This window comes from Cryptomeria japonica, chromosome 6 (genome assembly GCF_030272615.1).
Source record: "Cryptomeria japonica chromosome 6, Sugi_1.0, whole genome shotgun sequence".
Taxonomy (NCBI): domain Eukaryota; kingdom Viridiplantae; phylum Streptophyta; class Pinopsida; order Cupressales; family Cupressaceae; genus Cryptomeria; species Cryptomeria japonica.
The window spans coordinates 509,240,811-509,260,263 of record NC_081410.1 but is presented as its reverse complement, the minus strand read 5'-3'; the positions used below and the strand labels follow the sequence as shown (position 1 = coordinate 509,260,263).

The 19,453-nt window shown below is 33.6% G+C and overlaps 1 protein-coding gene across 1 annotated transcript in view; it reads right to left on the bottom strand.

Moving 5' to 3' along the window:
* Positions 1-18,587, bottom strand: part of LOC131052817 (protein JINGUBANG-like) — a 56,263-nt gene extending 37,676 nt beyond the window's left edge. Inside the window, exon 1 of the mRNA XM_059222118.1 lies at positions 18,460-18,587. Within this exon, the coding sequence (XP_059078101.1) occupies positions 18,460-18,587 (128 nt within the window). The remainder of the gene's footprint in view (positions 1-18,459) is intronic.
* Between the last annotated feature and the right edge of the window lie 866 nt (positions 18,588-19,453).

Here is a 19,453-nt window from a genome sequence, read left to right as displayed (position 1 = left end):
GTGTGTCAAATCTATCACGTCCTGAATCAAGTGATTCAAGCTATAATTTTTAAATATCTTATTTTTGGGAGGTTTTTATATTTTACTTCTTAAGAGATTAGGAAGGGATTGTGAAAGGATTTGAGGGACATGGTAAGCTTCATTAAAAAAATCCCTAGTATGAAAATGTCTTGGGGGTAGGATGTTGTCTATAAATAGTTTCTTAATTAGTTTTGATGTTGTATGCAATCCTTATCTTGTAGTTGGATTTTTCTTATGTGATTGATTGTGTGTGTGTATTTATGTGGGGTTTTGTGAATGAGAAATAATTCATCCCATTATGTTGAATCTTGTGTCAGATTAAAAAAAATTGATGTATGACCTTGGGAGGGATTTTACATTTGTAACTTGAGTGTTAACTAAAAATATTGTATTGTATCTTTGATTATTGAGAAACCTTATTTTCAAGGGTGGGCTTTTGAGAAATCCCTGTTGTTACGAGGTGAGAACCTTCATTGGCATATGGATGGTTGTGTATGATTTGTTTATGCGAATTGTTTGCGTGAAGCATTAGTGTCATTGAGATATTAATATTTCTTTGATATGGTGTTATACAAGAAAAGAAAAATAACCCAAGAAAAAAAAAGGTCTTATAGAATTATGTGTAGCAAATCCATTCCAAGTTTGTAAAATGAATCCATTACCATTGAGTGGAATTCGCCATCTCAGTTCTTATTTAGGCTTGGTAATTAAATATTCTAGATGCCCCTAAAAGTTTTCATCTAAATTTAGTGTTTTAGTTGGTAGATATTGTGTGTATATACTTGTAATAAATAATTATCATTGATCAATCATATATATATTATAATCTACCTCAAATTATTTCTAGTTTCCCCAAAAGAAGTTCATCATAATAAAAGATGAGCATAGTGTAATGCAATTCCTATAGTTTGCCATCATTATTTTTATGAAGAAAATCAAGAAAATGAGAGTAGGATTTGTTAGAGAGTTCATAAACCTAGAAGAAAACTAAGAGGGCGGGGGAGGGGAATCAATTGTCACTAGATTACCGGAACCTTAAGAAATTAAAAATTTAATACCGGAACCCAAAGGATCAATACCAAAATGCATAAACCAATTAAGCATAAACAATAATCAGAGAATAAATATCATCCACATGACACCAAGATTTGTACGTGGAAAACATGGTAAAGGGAAAAATAATGGTGGGAAGCCTACCCACAGTTGGATAATATTTCTGTAGTAAGTATGTGATTACAGATGAGGGGTCTACACTTGTGGGAAGGCCAACAGCCTAGAGCACACTGCTCATAAAACAAGGAGTCTCACTGATTACATACAAATCCAAACTACAATCTGAAGAAATGAGTGACCTGCAAAGATAGCATCTCCTATGCCTGAGTACAGTTATAGTTAAGCTCAATACCCAAGGACTAAATCCTCTTACATACACCCAAATAGATCACCAATGATCGACCAAATCCTCTTCTTGAATGATTATTACATTATTTGCTCATTACATCCATATCCCATTCTCATGATGATCTACAATGAGATCCTACATCACAAATATACAAACCCTTAACCATAAACAATCAGGTCGGCCACCAGACAATAATACAATTACATAATTATAAAACCATAAACAATCAGGTCAGCCACTAGACAATAATACAATTACATAATTATAAAATATGTCGGCCAAAGACCAAACAAATAATATACAACCCATAAGACATCCTGGAAATTCATAGAGAGGTCCAATCCATACGTTACATTAAGCTAGTCCATAACCTAGATAAAGCGCGATGCAAATTGGGTCCACACACGCTAAAGCAATTATCCCAATCAACCAAGTCTCGAACATGATCACCATCAGCATCCCGAATCTCCACTAGAAGCTGCACCAACAGTACTTATGCATATCATCAAATATCTTCAACAAATCTCTACCAATGAAACCCTTGTCAGAACAACAAACCAAGATTACGAACATACAAGATAGCATCCGATCACTTGATCAAAACCAACTGATTGAACATGAACATCAATAAGCCAATTCCATAACCCAAACATACTAGAGAATACCTGATCATAATGATCCAATCCAACTAGAAACCAAACATCCTATTAGGACCAACCACATACTGGTAACTAGCCAAAGTAGCTAGTACAATTGGTATTGCCAGTGTTGCCATCAATGACAAACAACAGTGCAACACATAATCAATTCCTCCAAATTGCCAACAATCTCCCCCTTTGGCATTGATGGCAACACTAGATGTGAAAAACATCCAAGTGCCAAGAAATGCCAAACAAGTCTCCCCCAATGGAAGATAGCCAACAATCTCCCACAACATGATATGACAATGAAGTTCTAAACAAAATATCTCTGTACCAGATAACCATCCATAGACCTGAACCAAATTCCCCAAACGGGATACAACCAATTTGAAATTTTTTTCCTCCAATAATCTCCCCCTTAGATTATCTTTGTCAAGATTTGTATTACACATAAGTATCTCTCCCGCTAATGTATATAACTCCTTATGTTTTTCACATTAATATCTCCCCCCCTTTGACATCAATGCAAGAAAGCAAAATCATAAACCAGTGAATCACAAAGCTAACTACTCACCCTGAGCAGTAGTATCCCCAAATCAATTCTGAAATGAATGATATCCCTGATAATGCATACTAGACTGATGTTGAATAACATCCATCTATTTTCTATCAAAGGGGCAGAAACTCCTAATCTGTCTCTCAACTACTCAAATGATTCTTTAGGCATGAAAATATCTACAATCTGCTCTTTAGTGTTCGCATAAACCATTCTAACTTCATTTTTTTCCACCTTCTCCTTCAAAATGTTATACTTGATAGATATGTGCTTTGTCTTATAGTGAAATACTGAATTCTTTGATATTTCAATAATAGCAGAGTTATCACAGTGATAACTACCAGTCCATTGCAATTCACTTTAATATCCCTCAACATTTACTTTATCCATAGAACTTCTATACAGTTAGTAGTAGTAGCAACATACTCAGCTTTAGTAGTAGATAAAGAAGTACATGATTGTTTCTTGCTGATCCATGAAACCAACTTCTTTCCAAGAAAGAAAGTTGCACTGGAAGTACTTTCTCGGTCATCAATATCTGCAACCCAATCTGCATCTGTATATGCACATAAATTAAAGTCATCATAATTAGGGTACCACAAACAATATTCAGATGTACCTTGCAAGTATATAAAAATTCTTTTCACCACACTCTCATGATTTTCTCTAGGATCACTCTGATATCTTGATGCAATACAAACAACATTCATTATGTCACGCCTAGTCTGAGTCAAATAAAAAAGACCTCCAATCCTAGACTTGTATCTTGTAGGATTTACCAATGCATATTCATCTTTCCTTGTAATTTTCTCACTTGTAACCATAGGAGTACTTACCAGTTTAGAATCTTCCATGCCAAATTTCTTCAACAATTACTTAGCATACTTAGTTTGAAAGATGAAAATACCTTTATCAGTCTAAGTAATCTACAAACCTAAAAAAAAATTCATTTCCCCAATCATAGACATTTCAAAATATTTCTCCATATTCTTAGAAAATTCTATGCACAACTTATCTTCACGTCCAAAAATGATGTCATCAACAAAAAAATCAATAATCAGTATATCGTCATCAGTGACCTTATAATATAGATTACTGTCAACATTAAATTTAGTAAAACCAAGCTTCAAAAGATATTTATATAACCTTGCATACCAAGCTCTAGGTGTCTGCTTTAATCCATATAAAGCTTTCTTTAATCGACAAACCTTGTTTTTATCATCTAAAAGTGAAAAACCATCAATTTTCTCAATATAAACTTCCTCATCAAGATCCCCATTCAAAAATTCACAACTAACATCCATCAAATAAACCTTGTAGTTCTTATGTGCAACATAGACAAGAAATAATCTTACAACTTCAATCCTAGGTATAGGTGCAAAAGTTTCACCATAATCAATTCCTTCATTTTGAGAATATCCTTTACAAACTAATCTAGCTTTATTCCTTACAACTTGACCATCTTTATTCAATTTACTCCTAAAAACCCATTTTGTTCCAATAACATTCTTATTTTTAGATTAGAGAACTGAAGTCCATGTATTATTATTTTCTATCTGATCTAATTCTTCTTCCATAGCTTTCAACCAACATTCATCTTTACATGCTTCAATTACTGATATCGGTTCAACTTGAGAAATTAAACATACCTCACTAGATGTCAATCTTCTTCTTGTCATTACTCCATTATTCTTATCCACAACGATTTAATCACACATACCTAGGAGTCTTCTAACTCTGTTCATCTTCCTAATTCTTCAGATACTGTTGAATTTTCTAATACTACCAGAGTAACTGGTTCAACATTTTGTTCGGGTAAAGGTGTTATCGGTTCAGTTATGATCATTTCCACTACCAGTTCTTTCTCATAAACTCTGATTTGACTTCTATTCAACTCATCCACCTTGACATTAGCACTCTCCACAATTCTCTTCAACATATTGTTATAACATCTATATGTGGTAAACAAAACTAGATCCAAGATCTGACAAATATTTGTCGATTACCCTCCAAACTAACTCCCAAAGATCTGAAATGAGATTTTAGACTACTACAAGGGGCAATGCAAGATCTGTCATCAATTTGCTGCTTGCTAAGGCAAATACCTTAGTTGTCAGATGAGTTTCCTACTGGTGCACATGCAGGAAGGCCAATAGTGTAGAACACACTACTCATCAAAAAAGGAGTCTCACTAACTACATAGAAATCCACACTACAATCCGAAGAAATAAATTAACTGCAAAGATAGCATCTCTTATGCCTGGGTACAGTTCTAATTAAGCTCAATACCGGAGAACTAAATCCTCTTACATAAACCAACTCGATCATCAATGATCGACCAAATCCTCTGCTTGAATGATTATTACATTATTCGCTCATTACATCCATATCCCATTCCCATGATGATCTACAATGTGATCCTACATCACAAATATACAAACCCTCAACCATAAACAATTAGGTCGGCCACCAGACAATAATACAATTACATAATTATAAAATATGTCGGCCAAAGACCAAACAAATAATATACAACCCATAAGACATCCTGAAAATTCATAGAGAGGTCCAATCCATAAGTTACATTAAGCTAGTCCATAACCTAGATAAACTGAGACCCAAATTAGGTCCACACATGCTAAAGCAATGATCCCAATCAACCAAGTCTTGAACATGATCACCATCAGTATCTTGAATCTCCACTAGAAGCTGCACCAACAGTACTTATGCATATCATCAAATATCTTCAACAAATCTCTATTGGTGAAACCCTCGTCATAACAACAAACCAAGATTACCAACATACAAGATAGCATCCGATCACTTGATCAAAACCAACTGACTGAACATGAACATGAATAAGCCAATTCCATAACCGAAACATACTAGAGCATACCGGATCATAATGATCCAATCCAACCAGATACTGGTAACCAACCAAAGCAGCTAGTACAATAGGTGTTGCCAATGTTTCCATCAATGAGAAACAACAATGCAACACATAATCAATTCCTCCAAATTGCCAACAGGATTTAGAAAGTGTGTCATAGATATGAATGTTAATAATAACATAGAAAAGTATCTTACTATAATTTTAATTCAATGTTTTATATTATATTAGCAGGGAGAAGGCCCCGAATCCTAAAAAGCAACAAAAACAGAGAGCAGTAACAAAAGTTCTAGTATCAAAGAGCCAACAAAAGGATCACATCCATCCACTCTCAAAACTAGTCAAAAATCATCATGTCTCTGTAACTAAACATACTATTTTGAGATAACCAGCATCTACCTAACATATTTCTAGTAGTAAGATGATATAAAGAGTCAAAACACTTAACAAAGTAACCAATAATAATAAAAGTCTCATGATTATGGAATGCAGCCTGATTCCTTAGATAATACTTAAAGCAGCTACTACTAACTATAGCAGAGATAAGCAAAAAACATAAAAAAACTAAACTACTTAATCATTCTTAATTAGATTCTAGCTGCGCTTCAGCCTATGCACATGGTTATTCCAAATCTCCATAGGAGTGGTCTCTTTCTCCTCATTCTCCTCGTCTAGTTTCTCTTTCTTTAGAAGCTTCTTGGCCTTCTTTTAAATCTGGCTCTGCCCAGAAATGAACCCCATGGCAACCTTTCTCATTATGCCATATTTGATGGCACATATAGATAAGAAAGAGCCACCCATTTGATTATAATGTTGCTTGTATTCTTCAATTTTCTCTTCCAAGTTGATAACCCTCACCTGTAGCTACATTATCTAATTTTGCAGGTTCTTATTGTTTTTCTTATTTGAAGGCAACTCTTGAGAATAGGACATCATTTCAACATCCTCTTGAGAGTTAAGAGACAAGGAGATAGGGTAAGAATATTTCATGTCCTCCGAGGAATCAGTCCTTGCATCCATCTCCTCCTTATAGTGTTCCTCTTGTTCTTCTTCTTCTACATGAAACTCCTCATCCTTTGTATCCTCATTTCAGGATTCATCAACATCTTCTGGGTTAAATTCTTCTGCCAATTCATAAGTAGTCACTTTAGGTTCAATTTGAACCTTTTTATCCTTATCCAGTAGCAGAGGTAACCTTCTTTCCCCAAAGCTCCTCTCCTTCTTCTCCTTTTCATTTTATCTCTCCTCTTCTTTCTTTGAGTCTTGTAAGTCAAGGTTAAAGGTAATGCTTTTCTTAGTGGAGTCATTTTCAAGCTTTCTAGCCTTTATAGGGTTATTTTGGGTAGTTTCCAATTTTCTCTTCTCTGAGTTGATTTTGAGTAGAGCAACCTCAAGGGATTCTATATTCTTTTCAACCCGAGGTTTCTTTCGCTTCAATTTGGTCAGAGGAGTGATGTTAGGCGAACGTAAGGGATTGCTTTCAATTAACTCAATTTTGACAGAGGACCCACAAATTTCATCAATAGGCTCAACATTACTAGGAAGGGAGAACAAATGACTACAGTTAGGGGAGTGGTAAAAAGAATACTTATACATGATATAGATTAGCCCTTGATGCAGCAGATGGTTGGCTCCATTAGAAATGCTAGACTCTAGGGAAGTAAAAGCAAAATAGGGTAAATTAATCCTATCTCTATGCCAAATATGATTCAAAATGGGGATATGGTAACCATGCACCAAAGTATAATTGTCCTCTAAGGTGAAATATTTCATAACAAAGTAGCTAACTATAGAATAGGGCTTAGGGAAAATAGAACGACCATACCCATTTTGAACCACAACCGGTTGCTCACCTTTCTTGAAGAAATTCTTCATGTAGCATTTGTAATATTTGTAGCTTCACCTTTCCACTTTCTCCCCTTCATTCTGCAACCTTGTCACCTCATCTATAAGCTCCGGTGACACTACAAAGGAGACATGACCAATAGTCACTTCTCCATTCTGCCAAGAATTACAGAACCTTGCCGATAAAGCCCTATTGTAACCTGATGGTAACAAAAAAAAGAAGTCATGCCTTCTTTGTGAAAGAGGTCCTAGACCTCTTCATTATTATACAATTATTTGCAACTCTTCAGCTTTATTCTCTTCAAAGGCCCCCCCATATCAGTAGGATTATTCCCAGTGCAAAAACATAATGTATGAAAGCGACTAGAAAACAAACTTTAAATTTTAGAAGTTGTCCTGTTTGTTAAAAGATATTCATTTAAAAGGCTATTTTTGACTTAATAGATTTTTCTATTCATAGTTGTGAGCATCCCATTCACATTATGGGAAATTAAGCCACATTGATTAGCAAGTTCGTCACCTTTCCATCGAATGATTTTGCCATCTTTATTAGATAAAGTAAGGCTAGATAGAAAAGACATCGTACCTCTAGCTATATAATTTTAATTAATAACATCCACATCACTAATTCTCCTACTGGGCATCCAACACATCACCCAAATCATCCATCCAATCGCCATCCTAGTCACCTTCTTATAAGTCATCAGGGGAAAAATTTAAATTGGAAAATTATTGGCATGCATATTAATGAATAAGGATTGAAGTAGCCATGGCACCATTAAGTCCCCAAATAATTAACCAAGTCAAATAGGAAGGACTTTACCTATTCCTTTTCTAGGATATTTTTTAATCCATCTGTGCTCTTGATATAATTAAAGTAACACCAGTCTTTTTTGGTTAAGCCTTGATTCGTAGCCTCATCTACCATGTAGTTTCCTTCCTTGTAATTATGTTGGATTTTGATTTACTAAAGAGGTCCAATATCCTTCTGCATTTCCAAATAATTCCCTTTATCTCCAAGGGAACATTTGCATTATCATTGAGGCAATTAATAGAAAGTTTTGAATCTCCTTCAAGAATAACATTTTTTCCATTGTGGTAATGGAGGCATGAGAGACCCTATTAGGCCACCATTGCCTCAGCTCTATTATTCGATCCTTTTACCAAATATGCACAGTAACCTTCTATCATAAAGCCTTTACAATCTCTTATAATGCCTCCTGCCTCTGATAAGCTAGGTTTCCCTTTAGAACAACCATCAAAATTTCACTTTAGCTAGCCTTCAGACTCTAGAGGAATCCAAGTTTAGTTCTTTCTTAGGATCATATTGTGTCAATTCATTTTGAGAAGACTATGGTTAACTCCTCATATCTACTTTAATCTAAGGTCAATTAGGCTTGGCATCACCTTGGAATTCTACAATTGAGTCACATTTGTATTTTCCTTTACCTGTTGCTTAATGACATGAAATAATACCTTACTACTCTGGGCTTAATCTCTAAACATCCTATTATTCCTTTCCTTCCATAAATTCCAAGCCATAAAAGGGGGAATTTGAAGCCATTGATTTTTGATGATTGGGTAGGTAAAAGGGATTTGGGATCATTATTCAATAAAGTCTTTCATATTCTTTGTGAGGGTCCAGCAGATTCCTAGATCTACACCCATCTCATCCCAAATTTCCTTAGAAAATTCATAGTGCAGAAACAAATGGTTAATTCTTTCAAGGTATTTGTAGCATAGGACACATCTGTTAACGAATGAGAACCCTCTTTGATTTAGATTATTAATCATCAAAATTCTTCCATGAGCAATAGCCCACCAGAATAAATTAACCTTGGGTAAAACACCTCTAATCCAATTTTTGCACCAGCAGAAGTTGTCTTTTGGATCATCCACAATGATGTGGTAGATTAACTTAATTGAGAAGGCACCAGAGGGGTTTGACCACCAAATCCATTCATAATTAAAACATGAAGAGAAGGAGAAATCACCTAAGAAGTATTCAATGACTGAGCCTCTTTCACCAATTGATCATGAAGGTGGATTAGGATATCCCCATTTCCAAGCACATCTTCATCCAAGATTTGCCAGCTAGCTTTGTACCCCTACCATATAATATATAATCATGAACAAATTTACCATAGCTTTTGATGACAATCTACTTGATTTTACTAAATTGAGGTAATTTTGAAAGAGTTGAGTCCTTAATCTAAATGTCATCCCAGAATCTACTTCTTTTTCCATTCCCTACTAGTCTTTTTCCATATTTTTTGAGAGTAGATTTAGTTTTAGAGACATTATTCCATATGCATGAGCTCAAGGGTAATTCTCTCTAATTGAGAAAGTAGCAACTTCTAGTATTACTGAAGTATTTAGCACTAATGATAAATGTCCAATACTTTTTCCTTTCTACCAACTTCCAACCAATTTTGGATATTAAGGCCCTATTGAAGGAATTGATTGTTCTTATGTGAAGCCCACTAGCATTAATAGAGAAACACACTTTATCCTAGGCCACAAGGAAAAGTTTGGTTTTTTCTTTAGTCTCCATCCATAGGAAATAGTTTTGGATTTTTTCTATCCTATCAACAACACATCCTGACATCTTGAAGAGGGAGAGGTAGTAAACAAGAATATTTTGAAGGCATGATTTGACTAGGTGATTTTTTCCTGCAAGACTAAGGAGTTTTCCCTTCCATCCCACTAAATTATTCTGAAACCTTTCAATGATACTGTTCTAGGAAAGGGTAGAGGGGGACATAGAGATAAGAGGTAATCCAAGATAATAATTCGGTAAAGTAGTAGTCTGAGAAGTCAAGACTTTAGTGATTTTAGCCTAAAGGTTATAGCCAACATTCATGAGGAATAGTTTACTCTTTTCATAGTTTATATGCTACCCTAAAATTATAGCATAATTGTCCAAAATCACCTTCCAGTATTTGGCCTCCTAGATACATAGGCTTCACCAAAGATGATGGTATCATCTACGTACTTTTGGTGTGATATAGGATCCATAGTTGAGGCAGATTTTACACCTCTTAAAATTCCTTTCCCATTATGTTTTTCAATATTTCTTCCCAGGACTTCAACAACAATAATGAATAAATATGGAGATAGTGGGTCACCTTGGTGAAGAACTCTTCCACAAGAAAAATAACCGCTAGGAGAACCATTTATTAGAACAAAAAATTAGCAGGCATGACACATTGAATTATCATCTTTAGGAATTTATCCTTCAATCCAAACATTTTTAACACTTCAAAAAGAAAGTTCTAGGAAACTCTATCGTAGTCTTTAGAGATATCTAATTTAGAAGCCATGCATGGCATTTTGTTGTTATCCATATATTTTACAAGTTCATGACTTGTAATAACTGCATCCACAATGTGTCTTCCTTTGACATAGCCTTTTTGATTGAAAGAGATCATTTTATCAGCATAGCTATGAGCCTTTTAACCATAACTTTTGATATAATTTTATATAGAGTGTTGCATAGGCTAATAGGTCTAAAGTCCTTACGGAAGCAACATTATCATTTTAGGAATTAAAGAAATGAAGGTAGAGTGAACTTGGTTGAGGAGTATACTAGACTTGAAGAAGCCCTTCACAATATTGAAGATGTCCATACCAATGACATACCAGTACTCTAGGAAGAAAGTCAGGGGGAACCCGTCATGGCTCGGGGCCTTGAATGCACCAAAGTAAAACACTGCATCTTTGACCTCTTGAAGGGACATCCTAGAATTTAGCAAAGACAAGGGGTAAAAAGACAAAACTATGTCACATTTCAGGCCAACTTATCAGCACAAGTGAATTTAAATAATTCTAAATAAAAATTAATTTTAGTCAAACATACACTCTATAGAGATTCATTATAACTATCCTATATTTGGAACATGACTTTTCCAATTGAAATATACTAAATGTATATTTTATACAACTTTGGGTCTAATTACCACTTTTTTTTTTTTTTTTAAACTCGATGTTTCAACAACTCCTACTCTTATATATAATATTTCTTTTGAAATGTAAAAATATTTTATTTTTATTGAAAGTAGGTCATCAACACTAAAATATAAGGTTATTAGCTTGTCAAGGAAAAATAATTAAATTTATTTAAAATTTTTGAAAAAAATAAAAACACTAGAGAAAAAACTCTATAATTATTTTCTAATTTGGATAAATAATTAGGAAAAAAGGTGATGCCAAATGGAAAGAGTTATATTTCAGTACACACAACTTTTTAAATTTATTGGAAAATATATATATACATAAAAAATACTTAAAAATATATTTTTGCACTAAAGTTTCAAGTTATCAATATGCACAAAAAATTTGAAGAAAAAAGGGTAAAATTTACTATATAAAGTGTGATCCGTCGTGTAACTTCAATTTCAGTATTTTATTAGCAACTATATTATAGTGTATACTTTATAAGAAAGTATATTCAAATAATTTTTTTAAAATTACAAACATAAGATACACGAAAAAATATACATTTTATTAGTTTACATCATGTCAAAATTCCAAATATATATTTCACTTTTTATTGATTGAATTTAAAAAGTTGAATCAGCATTGGCCATATCCTTTATTAAAGTGTGACATAGATTTATGCTTTTACCCAAGTCCTCCTTAGTAATGACTTTCGAGATTCTTTTTAAGAAATCCACAAGGGTATTGAAAATGACTTTGGCTATTAGAGATATGCTAGCTAAGGAAGTTAAAAAACATCTCAACCATCTCTTTCTCATCTTTTGTAAACGATCCATCTTCCTTCTGAAGTTGTCTTATCATGTTCCTACTCCTATGCTTCATTGTAGATTGATGGAAGAATTTGTCTTTTTTTATCTCCTTCAGTAAGACATTGTGTCCTTGACTTTTGTTTCCAAAAATACCTCTTCTTTCTTATTTAATCTAAACCATTGATCTCTTAGCATGATCTCTTCCATGCAATCTTCTTGAGAAGCACAATTATCTTCTATTTTCTTTTGTATAATCTCTAGGTTAGCTGTAATAGATTTTTTTTGCTCAAAGATATTCCCAAAAGAGTAATGGTTCCACCCTTTAACATTTGCCTTTAGAATTTTAAGTTTTTTGGGAAAAAAGTACATAGAGGTGCCATTGATAGGGACATTCCACCATTATTCCACCAATGCTTTGAAATTCGAGGGTAGAGACCACATGATCTCATATCTTAAGGGGTAGAATTTTTTTCCTTGTGGTCTCTTCCAAGGAGACAAGGATTGCACTATGATCTAAGCCAGATCTAGGGAGGGCACATAAGTAGAGGTAATAAAAAAAATTCAATTACTCAAAACGAGGATCCTATCTAGTTTGAATTGAATGAGATTTTGACCAGATTCTCTATTTGACCAAATAAATTTAGAACTAGTAAGATGAATATCCATCATATCAATAATAGATATAAAGTCTACCAAATCATTCATACTATCTAAATAATATTTAATACCACCTGATTTCTCTTGAAGGGTACAAAGGAGAGTTAAAATCTTCAACCATCAACTAGGACACAATAGAGTTCATGATGAAACTTGCTAGAGATGACCATAAGCTGTCCAGAGGAGCTCTACCATTAGGGGCATAAAAATTTATGTGATACCATTCAAGGTGGAAACTGAGGTCCTTCATCTAATTATGAGACAATTCTTAGCCGAGTGAATTAGAGTGCCATCAAAGGAAGTTGGGTTCCATAAATTAGCAATAGCTCCAGATGCCCCATTAGCATCTCTAGCTAGAAAGGTAGTTGATGGCCAAAAAGACTTGCCAACATTGAGGAAAACATCAAATCTCATTTTGGATTCTTGTATCAAGAGAGTTTCAACTTTTTTTTCCATCAAAGTGAACATTAACATGTATTGCTTCATAGGGCTATTCATGCCCCTGACATTCTAGAAAAGAATCTTCATAAAAAAAAGGATCTAAGGATATACTCAACCTTGAGTAGAATAGGCATCCCAAAGGATGAGATGAAGTTATTTCTTCTTTTTCCTATTCTTAGAGAGACCATATAAGGTCCTCTCTCTTCCATCTACAACTTCACGTGCTGCATCCTTGGTTCTTGAACCCATCTACGATGGTCTTCCAACTTTATTGTGCCCACCAACATCCACTATCTATTTTTTTTGTTCTTAGTATTCACTTTATTCCAATCTAAATCATCACTTTTCACATCTGAGAAAAACTTCCTTGATTTGCAAGGTGGGGGGCGAAGATGAAAACCCTAGGATTTGTAAGTTTTCTTTTAGATTAACAAATCCCACACCCCTCTTCTCCTTTGGGATCAAAATTAGATTCTCCGTATTAATATTCTTCTTTTTTAGGGATTAAGCATCCTAAATCCCTAAAAGAAACCACCTGGCCATCACCAATAGAAGATGAACCCATATTTGGAATAGGGTTTTGACCTAGGTCAATCACCATATCTACACCCGAAGCAACATCACCCTCTTTGCCTCCCATCTTCATACAAATAGGAGGCTTTTGGTTTACATCCAGTATCTAAGCACCATTAGAGGACAAGTTCCTCAAATCATCAACTTTTTTTTCTTGTCTCTAGACAAGTTGTTCTCAATCTCCGAGGCAAAAGGTTTAGGATCAGAAGGAAGATGCACAACCTAACAAGAAATGAGAGTCTTTTGATTCTCATCAAGAGGAATTGAAGTCTAGCTATGGGAGGTTGTTTCTTTGTTCCAAACCATTTCTTACAGGCTAAGCTTAGATGCCCATATCTTCTGCAGGTTTGACAGAAGGCTTTGGCATTTTTATACTCAATAGGTTGCACCCAAGAACCTAGTCTTGATAGGAGCACCACTTTAGTCAGAAGCACTATGTTTATGGCCACATTAACACAATCCTAGCAGAGAGTAGTCTATATTTATATTGTGTAATATGGTCTATAGCCAAGAACTTCCCAAAGGAGTTCACAATCCCCTTAAAAACCCCAAATTCTAGAACTTCAAGGGTAAACCAAAGAGACCAATCCAAGTAGGAGCAACTGCTCCTAAATATTTCGATGGGTCCAGACTAGGTTTCCATTTGCACAAATAAAGGAATTTTTACTTCCATAAGACCATGGCCCATCAGTGAGAATACTAACCATGTCCTCTTGGCTAACAAAGCTGAAGAGGAAGATACCGTTTGCCATATCATTAATTGTCATACTTCCTTTTAGTTTCCATCTAGCCACTTCCCATTTCCTGACCTGATCTATGGTAGGATGAAAGGATAGAAACTTACCAACGAGGGAAACGTTGAACTCAGCAATCATCGTATTGAGCAGCACATCTGAAATCTCCACTTATTGATCTTTAACCACACATTCCACATGGGGAGATGCAAGGTCGGGTGATTTACCCATTCTAATATGGCTTCCACCAAGAAGTTTATCCACGAATCTACTACCTCATCAGTGAAAAAGGAATTTAGATGGTATTGAGGTAAGGGAGGGTGTAGGTCCTCAACCTAAGGGTCAGTTGCACGAGAATGGCCAGCAGAAGCAACAGGGTCCACATGATCAAAGTTGTAAACATGAATACTAGGAAATAAATTGACTCTATATTTAATTTTAAATAGACACATATACAAAATATCCATACATGATTTTTTTTTCTTAAATCTAACATGTTTTCCTACGAAACAATAGAAAGGTCTATTATTTTATAATGATGATAATAAGTTAATAAGTTGCAATCAAAATTACATGTGTATACATTAAAATATAAATGTACGTGCATGCTAAGGTAAATGTTACTTTGTACACACTTTGGATTTGTAAATAAATTATTTTTGTTGACAATTAATAGTTATGAAATTCACTGATGAGTACATTGTGAAACACATTATATGAAAGAGTAGAAATGGGTTATCAAAATAAATTAAAGTATGGCCTGAAAACCTATTTATGAATAATAATAATAAATCAATTCATTAATATATATTATTTATAGTTTTTTAAGGTTTTCTAACATTCGTTTGTATTACTTCTTTCAAATTAATTGTTCATGGGAATGTGCACTCAAAATAGTGAAACAAAGCACACAAATGGTTTAACATAACCTATGTTAAAAAGATTATAGTAAACCTAAAATTATTTATTTATATTTATTTTCAGAATTGAGGATGGTTCTTTACTACAAAGAACCTAAAAATCCATGTCAAATTTGGATGCTCTGCTATTAAAAACTAATGGAGGATATATAAAATGTTGCAATAACTTTGGTTGCCACCCAAATTTGTATTCAATCCTTCCATCTCCTGGCTATTTACATATAAAGATAATATTTTAATAATTAAATCTCCATAAAAGAAAACAACAATACATGTAATCAATATGTAAAGATTATTATTGTTTCAAAGCCTTGCAAATCCTCATAGCAAATCCTTTCACATAGTCAAAGAAAACCAATAGAAGACTATTATTAGTGGATGAAAACTTAGTGGTTACTAGAATCAAAGGGCAAAACCCTTTTTGTTCTTGAGGTATTCTCACTAAGGGAGTGTGTTAGAGGTTTAAGGAACAATGGAGATTTAGGGAGTGATAGAAAGGTTCAATAGTTTCATTTGATTTTGTTTGTTTCTATGTAATGATATTCATAAAAGGCCTATTAGCTATACAAATTAGAACTATATCAATATAAGTTGATACAAATAATTTGATTAATTTTTCAAAAATGTGTGTGATTTTCAAATTGATTATGTGTGTTATTAAGTATAATTAATAGTTATTATTTTAGATATGATTGGCAAAGATTGTGTTTATATTTCAAATTTGTTAGTTTCCATTAGAATTATTGTAATAGACATTGCGAAGATGGATTCCAAACTAATTATAATAGAGAGAAATTTATAAAAAAATTTAAGAATATGGTGATTATTAAGGTTAATCCCTAGTCCATAGTCTATTGTATAGCTAAATTAAATAGTAGCAAATTATTCCCCTTCTCTATACACGACATAAGATGCACACTTTACAATCATGCAAAGATAAATATGTCTATACACTCTTAAGCCTTTACCTTCAACACCATGATTGTCTACATACTCAATTGCCTTTTCATAATAATCTATCTTATCTTGATGAGTGTCAAGCCAATATATACCCACCACCACTTTATAAGAACCCAAGCGAATCATTTGAAGGTCAACTAATGTAGTGAAGGCTCCAAGCCCCAAACTACAATCTTGACACACCAAATATACAACCACCTTGGTGTAGTCATAGTGGCTAAAATGACTGGCAATTACAAACATAACAACAACCTAATATTATCCCCTTCTATCAAGGGAAATCTTCATTAAATTTTGCAGCTACATCTATTGTAGTGAGTCAAGTTGAATTAACTCCACATCAACCCCATTTACATGTTGCACTCAATTGAATGGAGGACTCCTATATTTTCTCCTAAAGTGATAAAATGTGCACCTCCATAGAATGTTATGAATGATTTAAATGAGGACCCTATATTACATGTGGTAGCCTCTCCCTTAGAACACTAATACACTACCAAATTTCCCAGAGAATCTATATTTCAATCTTAGAAGATGGATCTTGGTACATGAACTTTGGTAGTGGTCACTGTAGAGGATTCATTTCAAGAGTTCACCATATCAATGTATATGTCAAGAGTATACTCTCTTACATGTAGACATCATCTTATATTTAGTACAATCTAATGGTTGAAATAAAGTTTGAAATAAGTTCTCAAAGGTGAAACCATTGTATGATACCAAGTAATAGCATGATAATAGGTGTGTTATATGGGGATCTTGATCAACATTATAGTAGCCTCGGGATGCATGTCGTGAAGTATCTTTGAATTGAGAAAGCGAATAAAATAGGCACCAAAGTTAAGTGGTCAATTATGACAATTTATGACAATGTGGTAAACTATAGGGAATTTTGAAATATTGCATGAATACCGGAACCACCTAGACATTAGAATTTGTTATATTTTGAGGTCATATAATTTGTTCGTAGTTGTGTAGAACCATTTATAATTTGTATTTTTTTTCATCTATTTATTGGTACTTAGGGATGTAATTAGTAATATTTATTTATAGGTATTGTTATTGTATCATAATTACTTACAATAGGTCTTTCTTTTGAAGAGGATATTTTCTTCATGTACACCTTGTCTATGATATTCTTTATAATTATATATTATATTTGTACTGACAAAGATTAAATATAGTTGCATATACCTCTGCTCATTGATTTGTATAAGAATTTTTTTCTATAGCTCCACTATCATTAAATAACTAATTTACGATAAGACTTACAAATCTTCCATAAATTTTATTCTATTTTAAATAGATTTTTTTATAGTAAATTATTTTTAGATCATGAAAAACATTCATATCTATGTCAAAATTCTTGAACAAACTACCAAAAGAGATAAAAAGACCTTTTACCTCCATTTAAAGTCATTCAATATAAAGGCCATAATGGCCACGATGGTGGATGTAAGATTTTTATTGTTGCTATAGATATGGTGACGCATGAAAAAGAAGTAGAAGACGCACAAAGTTTCTCCTCCATACAAACTGCATGGTGGATTACATGTTAGGACTACCTAAATATTTTGGAAATGTGGAAGAATGGGAGGAAGAATAAAAAATAATAATTACTGAGTGATTTCTTGATATGTTTTGCAACTTAACTTTATAGTGGATCGAACAATACAAAAGATCACCACAAATGTTGCTGGCAGAGGAAAGATTTGCGCACTAAAAAAAAGTTCAAAAGGATAAGAGGCACGTCACGTATACATTACATGAGAATCACATCACTTCAGTTAAAATAAAACTAACACAGAATTTACGCGATGGATGTAACCGGTGCGCCTTTTACAGGTCGACCAGTTTCCATTCAAGGTGGCATATATTGGCAGAAGTCGCCAAAATATTTTTGTAGGTTGTCAATCTCTTTCATTTTCATGTCATGATTATCAGTAGCTCTCTTTATAACAATTGGTAAGGAGCTCCTTAATCATGAGAGATTTATAGTGACCCAAGTGGGCGACAGCACCGGATCTCTCGCAGGATCGGCATTGTCACTATGAGTCCGCCACACTTTTACCGAGTGGTCCACCCAAAAGCATCTACGGTGGCCGCCATGGATTTAACAGGTCCACCATGGCCCTCCAGTTTATCAAGCTGGAGCAGCATAGTTATTCCAACTGAATCCACAACGAAGGTGATCGCCATTAGAACTATGAATGGGGTTAAATTTATGGGTATTGAATTGTTTTATGGTCAATTTTATAGGTATGACAGAATTATAGTTCAAGAAGCATTTATTAGAGAATAGTATTAGAGAATTATGGTTGAAGAAGCATTTATTAGAGAATAGTATTTTATTAAGAGTATTAATCAACATCTTAGGCATGATTGTATATTTATTTGTATTTGACCATCTGTATTGAATTGTTCAATAAATAATAGGGATTTGACAAAATGAGAAAACTTCTTGGGTAACAAACTCTTGAATGCTTTCATTTGCCATCACTACTTCTATGTAGTTTATTATTTACATCCAGCTAACTCATGTTGTGAACATCAATATCTATGTACATCTTTTCAACATATATGGTTCAAAGCTAGAAGTGGGGTTCATATCCCTAAACATACAACAATGAGTCTTGCAAGATAGAAAAAATGGTGAGATATAGATGCTCATCTAATCATTTATAACCCATTAGTAAATTAGTAACATTAGCTAGAAAATATTGTGATCAATTTTAGAGATAAAATCGTGATAAAATTTAGAGTTAAGTGTCAGTTTGTTTTATATAAATTCAAACATTTATTTAGTTATATTATCCATCCAAGCTCATCAATTCTAAATCTATGTATTGATTGTTGTCTCAATTATATGTTTATTCAATTTTGTTTTTTAAATAGTGGAATCAATCTTTTTCTCTAATTTGTATAATAAAAAATAGTAACATTATCAATAAATAGGTAGAAATTTAATTGTATAATTTTTGTAGGAAATAGGTAGTGAAATACAATAAATGTTCAAAGTGGTTAAAGAGTTGACAATTTTATTAAAGATCGGAGCTAGTTCCTTG